The 24,445-nt window shown below is 37.1% G+C and overlaps 2 protein-coding genes across 3 annotated transcripts in view; both read left to right on the forward strand.

Moving 5' to 3' along the window:
• Positions 1–4,218, forward strand: part of LOC132326475 (cytochrome P450 4V2) — a 15,876-nt gene extending 11,658 nt beyond the window's left edge. For both annotated transcript variants that reach the window (XM_059844676.1, XM_059844677.1), the window contains exon 11: positions 1,218–4,218. In XM_059844676.1, the coding sequence (XP_059700659.1) occupies positions 1,218–1,393 (176 nt within the window). In that variant the 3' untranslated portion in view covers positions 1,394–4,218. The remainder of the gene's footprint in view (positions 1–1,217) is intronic.
• Positions 3,708–23,784, forward strand: LOC132326999 (coagulation factor XI-like). The gene is made up of 17 exons (XM_059845669.1): positions 3,708–3,806; positions 7,840–7,933; positions 8,077–8,122; positions 8,594–8,652; positions 11,232–11,394; positions 12,092–12,195; positions 13,741–13,900; positions 14,465–14,574; positions 17,602–17,761; positions 18,550–18,659; positions 18,746–18,905; positions 19,043–19,158; positions 19,505–19,679; positions 20,070–20,245; positions 20,572–20,667; positions 21,965–22,104; positions 23,489–23,784. The coding sequence occupies exons 1-17, from the start codon at positions 3,708–3,710 to the stop codon at positions 23,657–23,659; spliced, it is 2,139 nt and encodes a 712-aa protein (XP_059701652.1). The 3' UTR covers positions 23,660–23,784.
• The last annotated feature ends 661 nt before the right edge of the window (positions 23,785–24,445 follow it).

Below are 24,445 nucleotides of genomic sequence, written 5' to 3' on the forward strand. Positions count from 1 at the left end.
CTTAGTTTCTGAGCTGGATGTCCAAAGCATGCAATATGCAACTGATGTATTCTTTCCCTATTTCTGACACTGTAGTTGGTTTGGTGTTTTCTCTATCATCCAGAACTCATTAGCACTTTCAGATGCCACTGAGACTCTTGGCATTTTTCTATGCTTCAAGTAGAGGCAGTGTTGCTTATATTGTAGAACATGTGAAAAGACTGTTCCCTGTGCTGATTTTAAGTGCAGATGGGCAACATCCAAAAGTTGTCATGCCATTTTGACAATGAGAAATATTACTTCTTTTGTTTTTTTTGGTTTTGTTTGTTTGGTTAGGTTTCTGTTTTTGGGGGATGTGATTGGTTTATTTTGATTTGTCTCACTGGTAGACGGTGCCCTTTTCCATGAGAGTGGTAAACTAGGTATTTCCTTGTTCCAAAGAGAAATCTAATTTAATATAATGTCTAGCTAGTTCCTGAGTGTGCAGGGACATGTGCAGGAGAGGTGGTTCATTAGTATAATTGCAAAAGTGCATTGTGTGTATGTATGTATGGACTTCTCTGTATATAATCTGTATAAAATCTGTGTGTACAATACAGAGGGGAGAACGTGAAAAGTTCTCAGCCTCGCATTTTGTGTCCCATCTCTATTTTTCAGTTTTTGTGAACTGCCTTGTGATTTGGTTTGGTTTCCATGACGTTTCTCTGTTCTCATGTTTCCGCCTTCACCTATCTCTGAATTGTAAATTTAACTTTGCCCTCTGTGATACCAAATCATCAGAGTGTATGAGGCTTAATGATCACTGAAGAAAGGTCTGTCTGTCATTCCATTGCAGTTGCATCTCCTTTGCTCCTCTCCACATATATGGAACCATGAGATTTTTCTCTCACCACAATCCCTGTGCTGCATCTTCTGCTCTGGTCTGCTACCCATCCCTTCTGCCTAGTCCTTTCAAGAGACATGACAAGGCTGTGTTTTGTAGTTGTTCTATAGAAAGGATTGACTGTTTCCACGTTGCTGTTTGAGTTCTGTGCACTATGGGAAGGAGGACATACTGTGGATTATGCCAAGAAGGCCAGAGTTTTCATGCAGAGAAAAGTGCTAGTGTTACTTGTATCCAAAGACCTTGATTTTGGCCTAAAGCTGGTTCTGTTCCTAAGTCCTATGAGCATGCAAGTGCAGCAGGTGTTGATACAACCTGACAAAAACTATTTTTTTTCCTCCCCTGTAACTCATAGGTCAGCGCTTTGCACAAATGGAGGAGAAAACTCTTCTAGCCCTCATCCTGCGGCGCTTTTGGGTGGAATCATGTCAAAAGCCAGAAGAGCTTGGTTTATGTGGAAACTTGATTCTTCGTCCAAATAAAGGCATCTGGATTAAACTGAAGAGGAGACCAAATGCTGGATCAAAATGAAAGGAATTTCAAGAGTTTACTTCCAAAAGTTTTCAATCTATTTAGGCCGAGACATATTTTAAAATTAAATATTTTGGTGTCAGTCCAGTAATTTGTTAAAACTAGTTGCTATTGTTTTATTTAAAAAGATGTAGTAATAGCCCTAATTGGTCTACTTTTATAGTGCTTGTGAACTTCATGTTAATCTTTGAAATGCAAGTCTTTAATCCTTAAATTTTAGTGCCTTATTGGCTCAGATTAAACTATTTTATTACCACAGTGCCAAAAAAACTAAGCAGTGGTAATAACAACAGCAATGCCTGTGATGAAGTTATCAGTTTACATGCCATAGTATTTTCCAAGTAACTGGAAGTCTCAAGTGTTTGTAAGGTTTTCAGATTTCTTTGTTTCTGAAAAATACAAGTGATAATCCTTCTTCTTGGCACAATTTTTTTTTTTTTGGTGATGACTGCCTCTGTAAAGACCATGCAAAAATGTCTGATAATTTCACTTCTTGGTAAGCATTTAAAGTAGTTTGTAAGAATTCACCTCTGAATTAATTTTTAGCAAACTGTATCAAAAGCATTAATCTGTATAACCATAGCAGGAACTAGGCTGTATGCAAATTACAAACAGGATTTCATAATGACAAAAGCAATATGTTATTAAAAAATTTAAGATAAATTCTTACTATGCCTCAATGTGGACTGAAATTTTTCCTGTTGAAATTGCATGCCTGTGTGCAGGTAAATTGCTGATGAATGATTATTTCTTCACATCAGTTCCTGTAGGGTGATCAATCAACTATATTTTACTGTGCTGGTCAAAGCTGAAATAATGAGCCAGGGTGCTCTTGCCGTCTAGTGCCCTGAAGGCAACATACAGAGTTTTTTGCTAATTGATGTGGAAGAGGATTACAGTGATGGAATGAAGTGCCTGTGAAAGTTTCTGATTGTACCTTCATGACAGGTCAAAGTCTGCTACAGGCCATACAGCTGGAGAACACACTCTCCACAATTTTTGCAAGCTCTGAAGAAAAAGCTGGTGCTAAACCAAGCTGATGTCCTCTAGCTGGTCTGGCTTCACTTGTGCCCTGTGCTTTGGGGCTTCTTTTGACTGGTGTGTGTTGCTCCAGCATAGTGCCTGGTGCGTATGAGGAGGGGCGCCCACCCATAACCACACTCGTGTCTTTAGTTGTTCTTGCCACTTGGCACTGAGGGCTTTTGCTGTGTGGTTGCCTTTAGGTTGTTCTTGGGCTGTGGGCACCTGCAGAGGGGGACTGGATGAGAAGCTGGAGGTCAGAGCTGATAAGACTAATATGGACTGGTCCAGAAATGATTAGTGTGTTAAAAAGTAGGAAAGGAGTAATCTGTTCTTACTCATTTTGTTGATATTTACAGATTTTTTCTCTTGTCTGTTTCTATGTTTACTTTTAACAGCACTTAGTCACTTAATACCTGGGATACTGCTGTACTTTGCAGAATATCATAATAATGACAAAATAATTTATATTTGTTCCAAATAAATTAGAGGTTTCCTTGAACCTGCCAAATTCTTTGTATTCTGATAAGCCTAGTTTTTATCATTTTCTGGGGATCTTCTAAAAAGAAAGTGTGTAACAATTAGTTTAAAAAAAATGAAATTACAAATCTTGACAAATAGTCTATAATCACTATCTTTTTTTTTTACCATTAAGACAAAAGAGCCTTTAGCAATAGTAATACTTGCATTCTTCAGCCTTATTTTTCAAATATAGGTCTCGTTGCTGTATAATAACAAGAAATTCAGTTTCCAGGGCTGAATCTAAACATTGTCTTCTTTATAATGAGAACTTTTGAGAACACCTCCATATGTTAATGCATATAATACACATGACACATGTTTTACAAAGAGACTCTAAATTCAGGAATTATTTCATGGTTTACATACTTGGCAGTGTGAATTTTCAAGGTAAATAAGATTAGCATCCAGAATATGTTTTCTCAGGAGATTTGGCATGTAGCTGAAACCTGGAGAGGTACTTCATGTCTTAAGCTATGTGCTTAAGTTAAGGAATTTCAAGATGAATGAAAACTAATATTACTTCCTTTTCTTCTGTGGGATCTGTTTTGTGGAAAATATTTGTAAGATAGACCAAATTATAACTTTTTTTTCCATAAGATAATTCTTATGACTTCTATCTACACTGACCAATATTTTTTCTTGCACTTTGTTTTTGTACCATGCTCTTCTCACATAATGTGTGTATATCTCCTATAATTTCTTTATACTCTCCAAAATGGATAAGAAAATAATTGAGACAAAAACTGGATAAAACTATAAAAAGAAACTCATTATGAAAAGTGCATGGGCTCAAACGCTGGCACGAGGATGCCAATGTGAAAAATCCCTGTTTAGTGATGCAAAAAGTGTCTTTGCCAAGATGAGCACTGATGTAAACCTATAATCTTTGTGTTCTGAGCTGTTATGAAATGGCAGTGATCTTTTATCTTCTGTTGTGAAAATTGGTTCTGAAGCAATCTGATGCTGCTAAGGGAATAAATATTGAGGAAAACAGTACTGACCATACAGCCAACTTTGTATCTACTGGGTAGATGTTAAATGCCTTGCATTGTCTAGTGTGTTTTTATTAGGTTAAATCATGTGGTGTGTAGCTCTTGGTAGTGGTCAGCAGCAATCCTCTGGATGTGGGGGTTTCTTTGTTAGTTTCATGTGGGTTTTTTTGTTTGATTTGGAGTTTTATTGTGTGTATGGGTGGTGGTTTTCCTGTAGGATTGCAGAATGCAGCACAGCATTGCCAGGTTTCCTGATAAATAATGGGACAATAAAATATTGTTTAATAAAAACTGCATGGTGCATAGCAGCTGTTTGTGACCTTTTTCCAGAGTTCTAGTTATCTGCTGTGGTATTAAGGTAGTAACTAATCTCTAAACCAAAAGATTACACTGCCTATAAAGATCCCTTTTGTGTGGTGTCAGAAAGGACATGACTTTCTACTGGGACGACAGAAATGGAATGTGTGAGTGTTTCTGGATCATGGTTTGCAGCTGTTATGAGGAACACTGACAACAGACAAAGTGTGACCTCCCTCTGTTGGGAGGTTCTGCTTGAGAGCACCTGCAGGTGCCCTGAGGCACTAGAATTTCCCAGCCACCTTTACACAAACTGCTTTTTGGCCTCTGAAAGCTGCATGTTTTGGACACGTGCAAGGGGTGAAATAGTGGTGCATACTAGATATCCACCTGATTTCCTGAATTTAATCCTCATTCTGTAAAAGAAAAAAGCCTCATATATAGATGTTAGTACACTGCTACAAAAAAATAATTTTACTGTGTTTGAGCTCACCTGTCATCTCCTCTTCCAGCAGCTAAAAGAGTCAGAGCTTTGGAGAATTCTACCCCAATTTTTTTCCTAAAAGAGTATTTGTGCCATGCCCTGACAAAACTTCCAGTATAGAAGTACCTCAGTTAATTTTCAGGTCATATTTATAAGATGACCTTCATGGTCTGCATGGATTAAAAGATTAAAAACTAAACTAACTCACCTTCTAAACCAAAAACCTGCATGAATCTGAAATTCTTCTGAAAATGAGAGTCCCTTGGTTATACTCTGCTGAGTATAACCCTATCTTTTGTTCAAGAAGTGGACTTTTCCATTTGATGCTTGGAGTATAACTTGTGGAGATATTAAGTGTTCATTTAAGTGAAATGGCAAAATATTTTGATCAAAGAAAGGCAAAAGTTATCAGTCAGCAAAAGACTCAGCATTTGTTGCATGCCCAAATGATCTCATTCCAGGCTAGTAACTTGCCCAAGAATTACTGCTTGGCAGTTTGCAGGCCTTGATCAAGATACTGGGGCCCTTCAGTGTATTTTGAAACATTCTGTCTTCTTTAATATCTAACAATAATCACTATCAGGTGCTTAGGTGCAAAAAGTAAGGCCTTGGGCAGTAATGTGATTCTCCATTTATTAAAAAAAATGGCAAATTCGATTATGAGAAAAAAAACAAAGAGGACCTCTGAAATAACAAACCCAATAGCTATTTGTTGTTTAATATTTGCAACTCTCTTCTATTTCTTTAATATGATCCTGAATTTGGTTTGCGTTGATTTCTCATTTGACATCTGATTTGCAGTGTTTTCTGGGCTCTACTTTGAGGAAGACTATTGTTGACATGTAATTTCAGCAAATGGAACTACTAAACTGCTTTTAATTTGATACAATACACAATGCTGCACCATTCACAAATCAGTAAATTATTCTATCCATCTTTTAGCAGACGTTTTAGGTGGTATCAAGTCAAACAGAAGGTTCTACCCTAGTGAGACAGTAGATTCTTTACTCAGATAGTGACATCCTGACTCAGATGAAAAGGCTCTAGATTGTTGATTGTAAGAAGATTGAGATTTAGATTTAGAGTTTGTTTTAGCATCATTTGATATTTCATTTCTCTCTCTCCTTTGTCATATACAAATTGATATTCATGAAGTTCTTCAGAGTATTTTTTGGTTGCTTGTTTTTTTTTCTACCGGAGCATTCAGGTTCATGAAATTATTACAGTATCCTCATTCAAATGGAAGGGTGTGCATAAATCAAAATGAGAGTGTGGGTTGTTCCTACCATACTGGTACCTTCCTTCCCTCATTTCCTCTGAGAAACTTCTCTTGCTCCACATCATAACCAGTAGGTGTTGTCTCATCACAGAGAGTAGATCCTGTTCCATGTTGAGGCTGTTTTTTGAAAAGGACTGCCATAAGAAATGTGAGATTTGGTTCTGACAGGCAGAATTAGACCTATATCAGGCTAGAATCCAGTACTTTATTTCCTGAGGTGAAACAGTTCAGTAATTCTTGCCGCATTTCCAAGAATGAGATTTGTGCATGGATCACAGTGGAAATCAGCAGAAAGCAGTATCAAGCAAGTGCATAGCCAGGCAGATGTCATCTTAAAGAACTGGCTTAGGCTGAAGCACATTTTGTTTTTTTAACTACCAAGTCAAAATGAAGGAGAGTCAAACAGAAGCAAACTCTTAATTGCATTTTAGATTATTCACATAAATTTTGACCTTTGATCATCAAAAATGTTTCCATTTATAGATATGTTTTTATGAGCTCTTTTACTTCTACTATCTGAATTTCTGAACCCTAAATGCAACATCCTGATTTAGCTAATAATTAGAGTATGGACAGCTAAATTGATACAATGAGGAAATTAAGATCAGCAGTAAATTTATATGTTGAGTCCTTATAAGCCTAAGGAGTATTAGATGGTTTTGGCATTCTATGCACTTTGAATTTCTAACTCTTCTCCTAGTTTAAATCATATAATCTCTGGATATCAGAGAGGCTCAGGAAACTTATACCAGCTGAGAATTTGTCTCAGAGTATTTTATAACTTGTCCTATAATAAATATATCCTGTAATAGACAAAAACTCACTCATCGTCTAGAGTCCATAATACATTTTTTCTCTGTACAGAAGTCTAACTTTGTTGGTTTGAGCAACAGCACAGCAATGTAAATGGGAGCATGTCATGTGAATAGCAGGCCCAGTGAAAGAAAATGCATTTATTTTCCAAAGTGACCATGCTCATTAATATTCTCTAAGGCATTTCTGCCTTATTTCTGAGCTCCACCATCAAATCCAACTGATGCCCTTACAGATGTAATTAAAATGATTGGTTTTAGAAAGACTGACACCTAAATTTGAGAAATTTAAGGAAATTTGAGAACTGCTTTAAGAAATATTTTTTCTTCCTTTTTTTTTTCCTCACTAGTTTGCTTCTGAAACAAATAGCCATGAGCAGAAGATGCCCCTTCATCAGACAAAATTCTAAAATATAGACAATGGATTATAAAAATGAAATCTTAAATAGAAAATTCTGATGAATGTGGGTATGACTACATGTTGCATGAATGACATGCATGTTTTCAGTAAAATTTATGTTCAATCAGCTCTGGTTTTCTGCTTTTTTGAATGGTATACCTTATTTTTCCAAAGTGTATGATTGCAGATTTTTTTTTTGTTCGTTTTAGGGGTTTTTTTTGTTTGGTTTTCTTGGTTTTTTTTTTTGTTTGTTTGTTTGTGTTTTTTTGGTTTTGTTTTGTTTTCTTGGTTTTTGCTTGTGTTTTCATTTAAACAGTAAGAAACTGGAATAACTGCCCAATATCTGAATAGGAAAGCCCAGACAAGAATTGAAAAGTGAAGAAACTAAGTTCTTGGACAAAAGTTCTAACCCATTTGTGCCACCAATTGAAATGCACACATAAACACAGAGGTAAAATAATTATTTTAATTGAATACTAATATATGTTGAGCAACACAAAAAAATGGTATATTATTTTGTTTGTAAATATTCAGATACAGGTAGATTTTGTGATTTCATCCAGGGACAATGAAAATTCTGTAATTTGATATAGAGGTGAAAAATTTTCCAGGAGTTTAAAATATTATCGTCATTTTACAGGGGAGAAAAGAGAGACAATGTTGCATATGTGTGGTTATACAGGATGAATTACAGTGCAGTGTGGATGATAGATGTTCTGAAAATGTGTCCCAAGGTCAGTAACAATATTGACAAAAGCAGTACCCGTTCAAAGTAAACATTAAGGATGAGTTAGCATTGCAGGTAGTAATATTTAACACAAAGTGTTGACTTTTCTCTTTTTTCTATTTTTTTTTCTTTTTTTCTTTTTTTTTTTAGTAGAGTGCAAACCTGATCCATGCATCCAGACTTATTATGTGTTCAGGTATGTAATCATTATTGCAATAATGCACTGGTATTCAGTGAAAGGTTTTCATAGCAGCAAGACAGTGCAATTTGGAGTTTTTATGGCTTGTATTTTGTGGTTAACTTATTTCACAGGTTAAGTTGTTGCATGTGAAATAAAGCTTAGGATTCTTATAGCATATGAAGCAGTGAGTGTGTGTCATTAGTCTGCTGCCTTGATTACTGTATTTACTGAAATATCTGGAGAGTCAGTATTAGTAATGTCATTTCAGTGGAATATTGTTCCCAGTCTAAGCAAGAATGAATATTCTGCTGGTAAAAGTTATGCCAAAACAGCATGTCACAGCTGCAATTGTAATTTTCAATGTAATTTTGAATTAATGGTGAAACAGTACAAGTGTGAATCAGTGTTAGGCTTAGCAGTGCTTTATAAAACTAATTACACACCCTTTATTGAACATCTCCTAAAGAATGATTTTGTGGTTTTTAGGATGAATTGGATTTATCGGACTTTTTATTTCATTTTCTTACTTCCTTCTGTTTGCAGTGGTAAGTTAATATATAATTCCTGAGATTTACAAACAGCGTAGAGAAACTCTTGTAGGAGGAGAGAAGATTAGTAACTGCAGTCTGCTCTGGAGAGAGCTGTTTATTCTGCTTCACTGAGTTTAGTTCAAGTTGGGCAACTGGCATAACTCTATTGTCTGACGTGGAACTTTCTAGTGGGGCTTTGCCGACACTGTCCTGCCACCCCCTCTGCTGTCACCTCCCCCCTGCACACATGGGACCATGGCATGTAACTGTGAAATTGGTGTGATGGTCCATGTTCTGTGCCCCGTAGCTATGTCAGTAGCTTAAGCAGCAGCTGGGGAAGGAGGCCCTTTGGGGGTGTAGGAGGCAGAGTAATGTGTGTCTTTCATGATGGGTTAATGATTTACTTTGTTCCAGTAGCAAAAGTTAAACTACAAAAAACTGCATTGCACTTCTCTGAAATTCCCTTTCCTGATAAATTATAACTAAGGACTAAGACAGGTGTAAGTTCAGTAATGTATTAGCTGTTTTCTCAGAGTATGATTAGGTAACAGTTTTTTAGCAAAATCTAATAGATAAATGAAATATAATTTAAGAAAATGTTTTACCTGGCTTTAAGTCTCAGAAAAAATAAAATCTTGGAAAATTTCTGAGGCCTAGAAAGCATTTTAATTAAATTAAAGTGTTCAGAACTGTCATAGTTTTACATGGTGCATAGTTTTACAGCATAAACAAGTTTTTTGGTGTTAATTTATGCTAGAAGAAGATAAATAGGACCCAAAATATCTGATACAGTAAATAATTGCAATATTCTTTTCTTTTAGCTTTAGAATTCACTTGGTGTATTCCATGAATTGAAAATGTTTTTCTGTTAATGACAAGCTGTACAAAGAAATGCTACTGAGAATAATAAATAGCATTTTTTTAGAGAAAGAGCTTGAAAGTATATACATACCAGAGAATTTGGATGTTTATAAAGTTTAATTTTTTAATAATAAGGACCTAACCTTTGAAAGATATTAACACATCTAACAAATATGTCTAATAATCCTTATTTACTCCTTTTAAAAAAATATATGTTATACTTGTGTGCTGGAAATGCTGAATTGCCAAAGCATAGTTTATAATCATATTACCAAATAAAATCCACTCGTAGTCTTTTAAAACTGTCAAATCCAGCATGATATTACCTTTTGTTTTCATTTTAGGTAGCACTTGATACAGTATGATCACTCTAAACTAACAGATTAAGCCACTAGATAAAATGTTTTCAGTTGGGTTTCCACCCAGTCTGTGAAAGTACATTCTTTTCTCTTTATCTTTTATCCAAGAAAAAGTGCTTTGGTAGATGCAGGTATAAAAATTGCCATTCTATTGCTTTCCTGCTCCTTTTGGAGGGCAAATTGAAAAAGAGAGTGGTCTCCTGTGCAAAGGCAGATCTCTTGTGTGTTTTAATACAGAGATCTTAGAGCCCTTGGACAAACTACCCTGCTTCTCCACTACAGTGGATATTCAAGACCCCCAAGAGTCTGGAGACTGACAGGACCAGAGGGACTGGCCTGATGTTGTGTCAGGCGAGGTTGAGGTTGGATATTAGAAAAATGTTCTTCACCCAGAGGGTGGTTGGGCACTGGAACAGGCTCCCCAGGGAAGTGGTCACAGCACCAAACCTGACAGAATTCAAAAAGTGTTTGAAAAATATTCTTGGGCACATGGTGTAACTCTTGGGGATGGTCCTGTGCAGGGCCAGGGGAGGGTCTCAATGATCCTTGTGAATCTCTTCCAACTCAGCATACTCTGTGATTCTGTGATCTTACAAGTGCCTTCATTTTGAAAGATGTGAGGGGGTTGCTGCTTGGGTACCTTTGCTACAGAGCTCTGCAGCATGAGTGGTTGCCATTACAGAGTTCAGTATGTCACTCAGAGTTAAGAAGTCCTGCAGATGCAAGATAGTAGTACAGCTCATTTTTATTCTAAACTGTTCCTGAGACATTATTCCTGTGACAGTATTTTCTTCATTGTGAAGAAGGTTTGGAGGTTTCTGGGTGGAGCGTGAGAGAGCTGAAGGTCTATGAAATCCTGGGAGCCATTGAGGCTGTGCACAGTGCTACCACCTGTGACTGACTTCAGAGGATCCCTAAAGAATAGGATTGTCTTTCCATAAAACTTTCTAACTCCTTTTGATGTCTGCACTAAGAGGTTTTCCTCATCATGATGTTCTGTGTTAGCCTCTCTCAGGAGAGGCTTCTGCTGTTCCTGAGATTTGCCATGGGAAGATACCTTCCCCCTCTACTATGCTGATCTGCCTTGTGACCCATCCAGCTTCTTGAGGTTCTACCTGGGCTCAAGCTGCCTGGCTCCAGCAATGGTATGAGACAGGGAACAGAGGGAGACACCCTAAACAGTATTATTTCTGCCAGAGGGAAAAGATGAGACTCAGAGGAACTGTGCTACTCACCCACCTTACCCACTTTTCCTGACAAAAGCCTGGTTTAAAAGCAAGGTTAATGATGAAGAGGAGAAGTGGCTTCCACCTTCTCCTGGTGAATTGAGTGTTCCTGTCTCTAATAATTGACAATTTTGTTATTCCATGTCAGAATGTGTGACTCAGATCTATGAAAATACACTCTTCCAAGGAGGAGACCTCTCTACAGTTTTTACACCAAGTGCCAATTACTGCCAAATAGTGTGTACTTACCATCCTACCTGTCTGCTCTTCACCTACTTGCCAGCGACATGGACTAAAGATCCTACAAAAAGGTAGAATGTTCATGTTCTTGCTGGTCTCCTGTGATAATTTAGAAACCCAGTAACATTTTGACAGAACACAAGCATGTAGGGAAAGGTGCAGGGTTGCCATGGGAAAGCAATGTCAAGTATCTCTAAAATTGGTGTTCTAAGAGTAATTGCTTGAATTCAAAAGGTTAAATTTGACAATGCCCAATTTTTCACACTCATACACCGGCCCTTTCAAGGAAAAAGAACTGACTCTGCAGTCCCTCCTCTAGGCCCCGTATTTATAGTTGAGGGACAATGGGAATAATTTCACATCTCCAATGTGAAATAATTGAATTCTCCAATGTGAATAATTTCACATCTCCCCTGTACTGTTCTCCATCCTTTCTATTTTGTATATTTTTCTCTCAATTAAGAATTTCAGTAGCATGAGAGAATGAGGCTGTCTTCTCTCTAAGCCCAGTGCATTTCTGTCCTCCTGACCCTGGGCTCTGCTTCTCATTTTGTTGAGACCTCTTGGAGCTCCCACAAACAAAATATTCTTTTTCATCTGCCACAGCTGCCAACAAGTGTGTAAGGCTTGACCCTATTTTTCTTGCGATTACACTTGTCGAATTTTCATGCTGAGAGATATTGGACAGGCTGCATTTCACCTGAGAAACAGTTATGAAAGTCTGTGTTGTACTGCCAAAGCTGTGAATTGCTGCATTTTAAAACACAGGTTCTCCTGCTATTTAAAAGACAGTGATACAGAAATGCTGCCGAAAGTGGATATGGAAGGAGCTATCTCTGGACATTCCTTAAAACAGTGTAACCAAATTAGTGGTAAGATATGTTCATTCACATGCATGTATTTTATGCTCTGCATTGCATAACAGCTGTTAAAAAATTAGCATTTTGGGAAGAGGAATAAAATCAGGGAGGCAGCCAAGCAGTGATTTGTGTGTTCTTTGCCAGACCACTTTCAAACACAGGTGACAAAAATCTCCACTGGTTTTACTCTTCAGGCCCACCTATCCACCCCCCAGGGTCCCCAGATGAGGTAACAGGGAAATCATGCTCCTGCAGTCACAGTTTCATTTGCTAGAGGCAAATGGCAGCCCATGCTTTAACTGCTGACTCCAGTTCTGAAGATTAATTTACTACTACAGTTCCAGTCCAGAAAGTGGCTCATATGGCATGTGTGACCCTGTTTTATAACTCTGAGGTGCAGATGCTCAGCAAAGCAAAAAGTGCATTGTCACAAAGTGACGCTAATACTTTTGTGTTTCTGTGTAATAATTTTTTTTATCAGCTGCATCTTTTAGGGTACGTGTGCTTTACATGAAGACACATGTCAGCATGCCATACCTGCAAGTTATCACCAGGCATACTAAAAGCCTATTAAATATGTTATTTTATGAATGTTTTAAATTTGCACTGCCATAGTGATGTCATTAAAAGGAGATCAACTGAAGCATAGCGTGGTACTTTAGAAAAACAGAATAAGGAAGAATATAGTTATTCACATCCTGACTTGAGGACAAATAGTGTCATATGGATGTAAGGCTAGTTCTTCAGTTGTATTGGTATAGCATCTCAAGATGTCAGGACTTGGTGGGTTTTTATGCAAGTTCTCCGCTGTAGCTATTATCAATAAGTTGTGTTCTCTTTTGCTTGCCACCTGCCCTTCAGAGCAGTCAGGCCCCTTAAAAGCTTTTTCCTACCAATAACCCTTCATGTTTGTATTTCTGAGTATCTTGGAATAGAAAGAGATTTCAGTGGGATATTACTCTTTATGCTATTTAGACTAATTAATATCACTGAATTACTCTAGAATCAGACTAAACGAAAATCTATGCATACATGTTTAAAAATGCCTCCAATCATTGGCTGACTCTTGTTCTGTGGAATGACCTTCATTTAAAACCCTGCAGCTGTGGTCCTCTCTCTGTGAAGTGTAAACGTAATATTCTGACTCAAGTGAGAAATGTCTGTCGCTTATGAGGACAGAATATGCCATTTAACCTGCTCTATGAATTTAGAACTGGGAAAACATATTTTAGTATTGATTCTGAGTTCTTGCTTTGGTGACTGTCATCCTGGTCTCAGTCAGCCACAGTGGTTAGAGTCCCTCTCTCATGTAGGCAAAGGCACTGTCAAAGTCTGCCAGTTTTTCCCCTTGCCACGAGGTACTACACTAAACCTACATTTCTGATTTGGTGCTAGATCTATGTACAAAGTATGATGTAACTGAAGTGAGCGTGGGATGTGGCATCTGGATTATGAGGGCTGTGTCATACAATCTGCTATCTTTTGGGCAATTTGGGGCAAGGGATGGGGAAAAGAATAGAAGTACATTTTCAGAACTTGGTCTCTCTTTCTTCACAGCTTGCAGCCCAGATGTCCATGTAGGACTGGAGATGGAAGGGAATATTTTCGATATTACTATGGCTGACAGCTATCAAGAGTGTCAAAAACGATGTTCCAATGACAACCGTTGTCATTTTTTTACATATGCCTCTGAATCTTTTCACAATGCAAGCTTTTGGTAAATACAGATTGGATTAATTCCCCTTGACAGCCCTGTGCCTGAGTAGATTAAATCTCAGAGCATTCTAAGAATGCAAGAATTTAGTCAAGAATATTCCATTTATTCTTTCTTGAAATGTTTGTTCACACTTACAGGCAGGAAAATATCGATTGTAAATTGGCTTTCATTTGTCCGTTGGTGAGAAAGACAAACTTCATTATTACAGTCTTGAAAAAATCCTAAAATTCTCTGAAGATACTGAAATGCAAATTATACCGATAGCTGTGCTGCATTTTTGCTCTGTTCAATCTTACTCTGCTTATTGTTCTGAAAATAGCATCATCAGAGTTTCCAGAGAAATTATTCCATTTTAACGAGACCTATTTTTGAGCTCTTAATCTGCTCAATTTTGGAAGTTAAGCATTGTTCAGCTAGCTCTGTTCATCATTTGAACTGTGTTCTGGAGGCTGGAGATTGTTCTGGCCCATGGCCAGATCATGCACAATGATAGGAATTGTGGGTTCAGAAGGATAGTTTAGTCCAAGGATTTTCTTACCACTTTCTTTACTCTTTGTCATTCAGTAAAAAATGCTTCTTGAAACATACCAGTATAGGAACTCCAAGCAACATAAAGGTTCTGGATGAGGTTGTGTCTGGATTCTCTCTAAAGCCGTGCCAGCTTTCTGAATTAGGTAACTATTTAAAATCTCTGATTCTGATTAGTTTTAAGGGTCATGTATCCTGAAATGCAGTCTATCATTCACATGTAGAAATGTTTCATTATGTAGAATAAGTTTAAAATAATCTTATTCTTAAAATATAGTTAGTACACTCAGGGACAAAAGAGGCTCATGTCTTTTTAATTTTTTCATGATATAATTTGTCTTGCAGAAAGAGTTCCCTTCTTTAGAGATCTAAAGAATTCTTTCATAATATTAGCTTGATGAAATTGTATGTTATCTTTGTATCATGGATAAAAAAATGAAAGATAAAAGCCCATCAGATTCAGAGATCAGTGGAAATATGGAGCTTTCTATATTGTGTTTGCATACTGTGTATGCACTTGAAAATTTTTATTGAAGATCTTCAGTTTTTAATACAGCTGGCTAATAGGAAAGGACGTAATGTGCATTTTGTGAGTGATTTGTGATGAAAGCAAAAAGTCTGTGCTTGTTCCTGCAATCATTACTCAGACAAAATTCTCAAGTGTCTAAAATCAAACAGTGTGTATCAAACCTTTTAATTTTCCATTGAAACATCTTTCACTTTTTCTTTTTTTTCTTTTTCTTTTTAATTCTCTCTCCACTTTGTCTTACTGTGTGATATTTTCCCTTCTCAATGATGATGATGTTATTCTATTTCATATAGCCTTATGTCACAGATAATCTAGTTTTCCTGTATGAATAACATTTCATAGAGATGTGTATCAATATACTGCTTTCAAAAATCAGTGCTTGGGTTTACTGCTGGGCAGTACTGGCACAGCATCAGCACTCTCTCCCCAAAATTTCTCCCATCAATAGTCTGGGGGTGGGCAAGATCCTGTGAGTGAATACACCTAGGTCAGCTGACCCAAATTAGCCATGGGGACATTCCATATGATATGATGTCAGCTCAGCTATAAAACCAAAGGAAACAAGGAGGAAGGGCAGGCATTTATTATTTGCAGTGTTTGCCTTCTGGAGCAACTACTACATGTGCTGAAGCCCTGCTTCCCAGGAAGACTTTCCCAGGAAATGGTTGGATATCACTTGCTGATGGGAAGTAGAAAATAAAAGAATTGGGTTTGTTCTCTTTGCTTGTGTGTGCACAAAATTTTACTTTTGCTTTAGTAAACTGCTTTATTTCAATCAATGTGTAGTTTTCCATCTCATTTTCCCTCACCTGTCCAGTTGGGAAAGGGGAATGATAGAGTAAGCTGCTGGGCACCTGGCATCCAGAAAAGGTCAGCCCAGCAAAGTCCTTTTTGGTGCCCAACATGGAGTCTTCCTAAAAAACAGTCTTTACCTGAAACCACAAGTTCTCTGCTATTACCCTTCTGATTCTCTCCTTGATCTTTCTGGTGGGATAGTGAGTGAGTGAGTGAGTGAGTGAGTGAGTGAGTGAGTGAGTGAGTGAGTGAGTGAGTGAGTGACTGCATGGGGCTTGGGTGTTGGCTGGGATAAAACCATGACATCATGTGAAAATCAGTCTTGTTCCTGCCTGTCTTTCCCTACTTTCTGTGTTTTGTGAAAGAGGCAAGAGCAGGCAAGAGAGAGAAGAAATAAATTGTGTGATCATAGAAGCCTAGACAGCACTACTGCATCAAGAAGCCATCTAAGGAGGTCATCTGTCCTAATCTCAGACAGATCATCTATACCTGTCCAGACAGAGATTTGTAGAGTGTAGTCATAAAACCTCAGTAATGTCTTCTGCTTTGTTGTTTTGTCAGCATCTGAAATGGGTTTATTTCAATATTTGTTTGAGGTTTTCTTCTGAATTTATTTAGTTTATTCCTTTCTATACGGCCTTTCATTTTCTGCCTTTGCCTCTCTGGCTTTATTCTTATGCACACACACTACTATGCATGCATAGCAATTTGTCTTGTTTCTGCCCTTTGCAAAGTATCACTGGATATTGAGCAAATGATCACTGAACATGGTCCTTGAGATCATGGGTTAGCTTCCCTGAAGTTTCAGATCCACATTTTTGCTTTAAATATAATTTCCTTTGAAGCTATCTGTTCTTAAGGCTATTTCCCTTTAACATAGGATCTTATCTACTAATTGTGAGAGTTAATTGACTCTAATTTTCTACATTTCTGATTATATTTTTTACTGTTCTTATTGTGTAATTACTGCCCAGCATCATTGTCCTTTCTTGCCTTTGTTTTTTGAAACCTCATCTAATTAACAGGATTCAGAGTAAGCTCTGTCTCTTCTTAGTTTCCCTTTCTGAAGTAAGATGTTCCCAATATGTTTCTATAACACACTGGACAGTATTGACTCGGTCATGCACAATGATAGGAATTGTGCTGTACTTTCTCGACAGCTCAAGTTCTCTGCTGCCACCAAATCCTGTCTTTTGGATCATTTTATTATTTTTACTACCTCTGCAACTTGATAGGTCCAAGAAACATTATCCGTGCTGATAATTCCAGTTTTTCTTTTTAAATTCTTGCACTAGAATTCTAACTGGGACTTCAAGTATACCTTTGAAGAAGGATACCCATTCATCTCTTTTAAAACATGCTAGTATTTCCTGCAACCTCTATATCCATTGTCTGGTTGTGTGAACTATCCTGCCAAGCCTCTGTTGTGTTTTGATATTTTGGCCACATCAGAGAGCAGCACTCGTACTTTGCCTACTTTTCAAATAGTAGAAGAAGTGACAAGAAGATCATCACCTTATTTTTTTTCTAGTCTTCCCATGAACACGATATGCCCATTGAAAATTAATTTAATTTTTTCCCTATTAGATTAGCAAATCTCTATTGTAATACATAATTTCTCTTTTCCTCTGTATGAACTCTATATCCCTGTAGTGCTCTCCATGACTTTATATATTCAAAAATATTCTTGAGAAATAGTTTTTGGTTAAAATGTTGTGTTACCTTTCCAGCTTATCAATCACAGAAGGAAAAGGGGAATAAAGATAGAAGTGAATAATTTGTAAATCTCAACATTCTGATGACATACTAAAGTTTTTTGAATTTTGATATTTTGTTCTTCAATCTACAGATTGTCAAATGGACATTTTTGAAGATCAAGTGTTTTCAGGAATTAATGTGACGAGTTTTTTCACTCCTGATATTTCTGTCTGCCAAACTATGTGTACATATTTTCCAAAGTGCTTGTTCTTTACATTTTTTACCAGGAAATGGCAAATAGAAACTCAAAGGTGAATATGACAGTTAAATTATATTATCTATGTATATTTTTTAAAATTGTTTTTTAAAAACAAAGAGTCTTTTTTTAAACACTAATTTCTTATAGATATGTAAATTTATGTTGAAAGGCTATTTTCAGTAAAGCACAGCTTTTCATGGGTTTTGTTCATAAATTTGTAATTTCCTGTGGGCATTTCAACTCTTTTCCAAGGACTTTTGTATTGTGGTTGTGTATCTGGTCTTAATCTGAAAAGAATTATACATGTCAAAAGTACAGTGAGCCTCCAGATTGTTTTAAAGACTTAAAGCTGAATTTTATGGCATTATCAAAAGAGCCATCTGGTTTCCTGGCAGGGCGAACTTATTTACTTGAAAAGATTTTTCCATTAAGTTAATGGCTTTAAAAATATTTCTATTTGACTTTCTTCTTTCACACTTAGCAGTCAGAATAGTTAAAAATCAACATTCCACACAAATCAGAAGAATAAAGTTTCAAAGGAATTTCAGAGAGAAGCAAAGCTGAGATGGCATGCATCTTCTAAAGTGACCTCCTCTATATATGTATAAATACTCTACCACTTGTAGTAGTATAGTTGTATGGCATTTCACAGCACAATTGATTGCCTCAATTTAGTGTGAACTAGTGAACTTAATGCATTTTTATATGAAATACTTTTACAGATTGAGACTTGGGAGAAAAGAGTGTATTTAGGAAAGAACCTTCTTTTACCAGAACCTAAACAGCTACTTTTAGAATGAGACAACAGGTTTAGTTATTGTGAAAAAAATTTCATTGTAGAAATCTTTGCCTTCTGAAGACATCAACAAGTGGAATTCCAGAGGAACTCATATCAGAAGAAAATGCTGTATCAGGCTTTAGTCTTCTAAATTGCAGAAGATCTTTTCCTGGTAAACAATAAATTACAATAAAACCACTAATTTTGAATTATCTAAGTAATATATTTCTGATGCTTTGAATGCAATCATTCTTACAGCCTGCAATTCTCGCACTTACATGCAGATGGATTTTTTGGGAGATGAGCTTACTGTCACTTATACTAAAGGACACAGAGCCTGTCAGCAGGTTTGCACAGACATGATCCGCTGCCAGTTTTTTTCCTACTCTCTCCTCCAAGGTTCATGCAATGAAGAAGGGTGAGATATATTTTTTAAAATGTTCAAAGATCGCTGAAATAATCATTCCAGACATGTGGTGAGCAAGTTAATGTATGTGTTGTTCAGTGAAAAAAATACAAACTAATGTTTAAATGTTTGTATTAACTCATTGGCAGAAAGTGTGAGTGTCACCTAAGAATGTCCTCAAATGGATCTCCAGTGAAAATAGTACATGGACCAGGAAGTATCTCTGGATACTCGCTAAGATTATGCAAAAAAAAAGCCAGTACTGGTAAGTAAAACTTCTTTTAAGAAAATTAGGTGATGCTTCCCTGATTTCAGTGTAGGAGGCCAAACCATATTTTTTTGAAGTGGTTGCACTGTCCCAGTGGGTGATCTTGTAAAGTTGGAGTGTGCTGGAAAAATGAAGTCAGCCAGGTCTTCGCATAGTAAACCCTGGAGCAGCATTGTGAATTTGATTTTAATAGACTTTATGACCTTAAACCATGAAAAATGTATCATTTACCACCTTCTTCACATTAGGTGGTGCCTATTCAGTCATCAGCAGTAGCCTCATCTTCATTTTTAATTGGTGAATGCAAGTCGTAATTAAGCTCAGTTTTAAATGACTTCTGTAGTGTGCATGCAGCATTCTGCAAGAACCATTAGGATCGTTGGTGGGACAGACTCCTCCCCTGGTGAATGGCCGTGGCAGGTCAGCTTGCACGCCAGGCTGTCCCGCCAGAGACACCTGTGCGGGGGCTCCATCATCAGCACCCAGTGGATCCTCACGGCCGCTCACTGCGTCGCCAGGTGAGGCCTGAATGCACGTGTACAAATAAGCCTCAAAGGTTAGCCCAGCATGCAAGGTAAATTGAAGTCTTCCTTTCAGGATAATAACAATGAGAACTGGAAATAGATGAACTGCTTTAATGTGGCCAAAAGGTGAATTTTTCAGGTAGACTTTTAGTTTCTTAATGTAACTGGAACTCCATGCTTTGTCCCTTTGTAGCATAGTATTGTATGCTGATGATAAATTATTTTAATGAATCTAGAAGGTGAAATTCTAAAGCAGACAATAAATACCTACAGAACCCTAGACATTCTCATGAATCTCATTCTCATGAGATACGAGTTTATTTTTACTGTTATACTGCATTGGGCTATTTAGTCACAGACTGACTGTTTGTCTTTCCCCCTCAGTCTAGAGAATCCCAACATTTGGCGTATTTATGCTGGTATTTTGAGACAATCAGAAATAAATGAGGATACACCATTCTTCAAAGTGGAAGAGATTATTGTTCACTCTCAGTATAAATATGCACATATTGGATACGACATTGCTTTAATGAGACTCGCTGAGCCTATGAATTTTACCGGTATGTAGCATATTGCAGAGGAATTGTGAAAACGTGCAGGAGGACACAGGGCTGGCATTTCTATGGCAGTGCATGACACCTGGGCTGGCTTCCTTTAATATGCAGTTACTGGGGTTTGAGGAGAATTTACTGGGGTTTGAGGAGAATCTATTCTGTTGGCTTCAAAAAGAAAATGGGTGGCTTTAATTTACGTGCTAGAAGTCATACATAATATCAGGGACAAAGCATACATGGAAGCTGTCATTAGAGGTCATGTGTGTGCCCACAAAACCTTACTGTTGCAGTTTTCTCTGCTGGACAAACTAATATTTTCTCTCGTACTTTAGATCTTCAACTACCTATCTGCCTGCCATCAAAAGAAGATACTAACATATTTTATACTGACTGTTGGGTAATTGGATGGGGTTACAGAAAAGAAAAAGGTACAGAGAAATACTTTTAAGCAGTGAATTTTTGTATTTTTAAAATCAATGTTTTTTGACAAAAAAAACTTCCCCTTCTCTAAAAATAAAAGAAAATTATTCTCTGTTCTTAGCTACCACTATTCCTTCTAGACAGTACTTTAATATAACTCTTTATTAGAATTGATTTCTATTAAGACACCATAAAACATAGATGAAAGCTGTATGAAATTATCATTAAATAGCTCCATGCTCTGACACAATAATTAATTTTTTAAATTGGTTCAGTAGTTTGAAATACTTGAGAATTCAATCCTCTACATGCATCTAAATGCATCTTCTACAAGACTCAAATACCCTTCCTTAGACTCTAGTTTAATCTACTGACAAACCCCGATACATATCTGGTTTTCCTAGCTGAAAAAAAAAGGCAATAAATTTACCACTAGACTGTTTTGAATTACAGTCTGCACATAACCCATGGTGAGTTTTTATGTGATTGTATTCATATGACTTTAGACATTGAGGACGAAAGTATGTTGCTTTTCTTATTCTGAAAATTGATTAGAGACCCTGCCAATGACTTGTGTTTTGATAGCAGATGAGATTTGAACTCCTCTGATTTTATGTGGAGGTAGGCCAAAAAGCTCTTCATTACCAAGCTGTGGTTTTACATCTATTTATTTAGTTATATTTTTATATGTTTATATAGATGTATATGCATCTCTTTAAAGAGAACCTTTTCCTTTGTACATGGGCCTATCTGAAAGTTATAGTCCAATGTGAAATCTAACAGATTTAGGCGGTTGCTGTAGAGACAAATTTCTTCTGTTAATTACTAGAGAAAAAGCTAGTTTTAAATACTCTTGTTTAGTCTATGTGCAAATTTCTCCATCCTACAAAGTTCTAGGACAGAGAGCAGCACAGATTTGGCAACTGGGAGATTCCAAACTTATTGCAACACTTTACTGGGAAATAATAGTTACTAACACGAAGCAATGCTAACAGCCATGCTCCAAGGGCCAATGTCCTGAGAGCCATTCCAGGATGAGGATTTGCTTCACATTACAAGGGAGTTTTGAAGCTTTTCCTGTCATGAGAAAGAAGATGGCAACATAAAAGCATTTAAATTAAAAGACAATTCACATTGTTTGCTAACACAAAGGAAGGAAAATCAGTGTCATGAACATCTATTGACACTTCAGAAACAGTGACCTCCCACTTTATAATATCCATGTATGGGGATTTCTAGAGTTGAATTTTAATCTTTACTTTTCTAGAACCAAACATTTCTCATCTCATATTGCCTTCCATATAGGTCGGGTACAAGATATTCTTCAAAAGGCTCCTGTTCCCTTCATGTCAAAAGAGGAATGCCAGGCAAGGTACCGGAAGCGCAGAATAGGTGACAAAGTGATCTGTGCTGGCTATGATGAAGGGGGAAGGGATGCTTGTAAGGTAATGACAAACAGTAGTGTATGGTTATATATTCCAACCGTATGGTCAAATATGTAAATGAATAATACAGATATTTTTAATTGTTATCAGAAAAGTATGATTATCAATAGAGCTCTTGATTAACTTGTCACTTTTGGTTGTCAAAAGCACTGAAAACCAAGGTATATGGAAAATATTTCTTATATGACATTGAAATCTTTAGGGATAGATTCCATGGATAGGAAACTCTGAGTGTGGATATATAGATATCCATTTAGAGAATAAAACAGTGTTCCTTCAGGCTAACAGAAATCCAGAGAGCATAAGTATAGTACCTTGAAGCATTTCTCCAACAAGAGCAGATTTCCTATGATGTTTCTTCTTTTTTTTTTTTTTTTTTTTTTCCAATTCTTGGTAGGAAATACAGTACATAAAATCTTTTTTAAAGCATCCACTGTGTATAAACCAGAAGGGAGGGTGCTAGTAATGCTATTAAAATGCATGGGGAATAGAAGGCTGAAAACAAACTGTGAAAACTGCTCTGTTCATAATTAGAGTTGAAAATGTCTCAACAGCATGAGTTCCATGAGGCAAAGTCTCTGCTCAAGAGTAAACTTATGCTCTTTCACCAGTTTAAATATTCTGATTTAATTTCTGCAAGAAGAAAATAATCTGATTATTAATATGAAATTCAGTCTGATTATTAATATGAAATTCTCTACCAAATACAGTTTTCACTGCAAACATTTAACACTTAATAATTGTATGCTAGAAGGTTACTATTTTTATGATTATTTAGGAATAAAAATACTTGGAGCTGGGAAGTAATTTTTCCTCTCTGCCAATTAAGCTTTTTTTTAATCTGATACAGCGTAACAGAACATGGAGATGCTGTTTTAAAAAATAACACACTTGCTGTTGTCCTAACAACTTGTAACAGCTTCTCTAAGGAATCCTATGTTCAGAAAGGAATAGAAAAGGAAAACACAAAGGTGTTTTATTCTGAGTGGGACAGAGTCACTCAAGCAGGATAAGGCATGTAGAGAACTGAGATACTAAAACCATGGTTATAAGAAAAAAATATTGCCAATACTACATAAAGTTTTAAATCACTGTATGTAGATAAGGTAATAATGATAATGAAAATAGTATAAACCAGTAGTTTTGAACCTTCATGAAAAGAAGAATTTGTTTGCAATGACTATTTAGAAATCAATGTACTAAACAATCAGAACACCTGCTTCAGTCCTCTCTTAATTAGCTGTAAGTGAAAGTGACTGAAATCTAGGCTGTTATGCTGTTGGTAACATTGAATTATGCTGAATTTATTCAAAGCTTTCTTTGTGATAGAAATATTGATGAGGCCTCTCCCTTGCCTGCTCTCTCTTTTTCTCCTGTGACACAGGGAGATTCAGGAGGCCCCCTGTCCTGCAGGCACGAGGAGGTGTGGTATCTGGTGGGCATCACCAGCTGGGGCGAAGGCTGCGCTCGCCCCAGGCAGCCGGGAGTCTACACCAAAGTTGCTGACTATTCAGACTGGATTCTAGAAAAAACTACACAGTATGAGCATTACTGACTCACTCAAAGGGTTGCTGTGGGATAACAACCCTCTGAGCCATGGGATGAGCCGTATTAGTTCTTTTTCAATGGTGTTTTTTGTTAGCCTGGAGTGTAAAGTACTTGTTTTAAAATGCAGAAAAGCAGGAATGAATGAATTTTCCTATTACTAAATAAAAAGCAGTAATAACAATAAACTCTGTGATCACTGATTTGGCAGAAGAAAATATGGTTGAGCCACAGACTTCTGTTCTTGCTAGCATAAAAGGGGAGTGGATGAGGATGCAGGACATGTATGGACCTTAGAGCTGGGAACTACCTCTGTCTTAGGAGGTTGACACACTGCAAAAAGAAATTTCCCTCTCTTGTCTGAATGTAGTTAAAAGGGGCGAACCACTTACAAGCTTACTAGGCTGGGGGAAGGGAAGCTGAGGCATGGAAATGCTTACACAGTTGCATTCCCCTAGTTTCCTTGCGGAATTAACCAAAAAAGTGTCAGTACTAACCAAGAAAACAAACCCAGAGGTCTCGACAGAGGGACACTTGTGGATGCAGGCACTACCAAGCCCAGCTCATGCTGGAAAATCCCATCCTCTGCTCCCAGCAGTCTGCCAAGGGTTTGCATAAGTGTGGTTTACCATTGTGCTGTGATCTCCTCTGGGCTTTGATCTTCTCAGGACCAAGGCAGGGAGCTCGAGCCGGACCCTTAGGGTGCCTCCCAGTTGCCAAACATCCATGTTATCCATACACAGATGTTCTGCAGGCACACGGAACACAAACATTGGAAGGCATAAAATACTTTTTT

This window comes from Haemorhous mexicanus, chromosome 4 (assembly GCF_027477595.1).
Source record: "Haemorhous mexicanus isolate bHaeMex1 chromosome 4, bHaeMex1.pri, whole genome shotgun sequence".
NCBI classification, from domain to species: Eukaryota; Metazoa; Chordata; class Aves; order Passeriformes; family Fringillidae; genus Haemorhous; species Haemorhous mexicanus.

Excerpts from the sequence above, each read along its gene's own strand:
- LOC132326999 (XM_059845669.1), top strand. The coding sequence starts at position 3,708 with ATGAAAAGTGCATGGGCTCAAACGCTGGCACGAGGATGCCAATGTGAA. Across the intron at positions 18,906-19,042 it reads GGTTCATGCAATGAAGAAGG|AAAGTGTGAGTGTCACCTAA; the intron begins GTGAGATATATT and ends ACTCATTGGCAG. Across the intron at positions 19,680-20,069 it reads GCCGCTCACTGCGTCGCCAG|TCTAGAGAATCCCAACATTT; the intron begins GTGAGGCCTGAA and ends TTTCCCCCTCAG.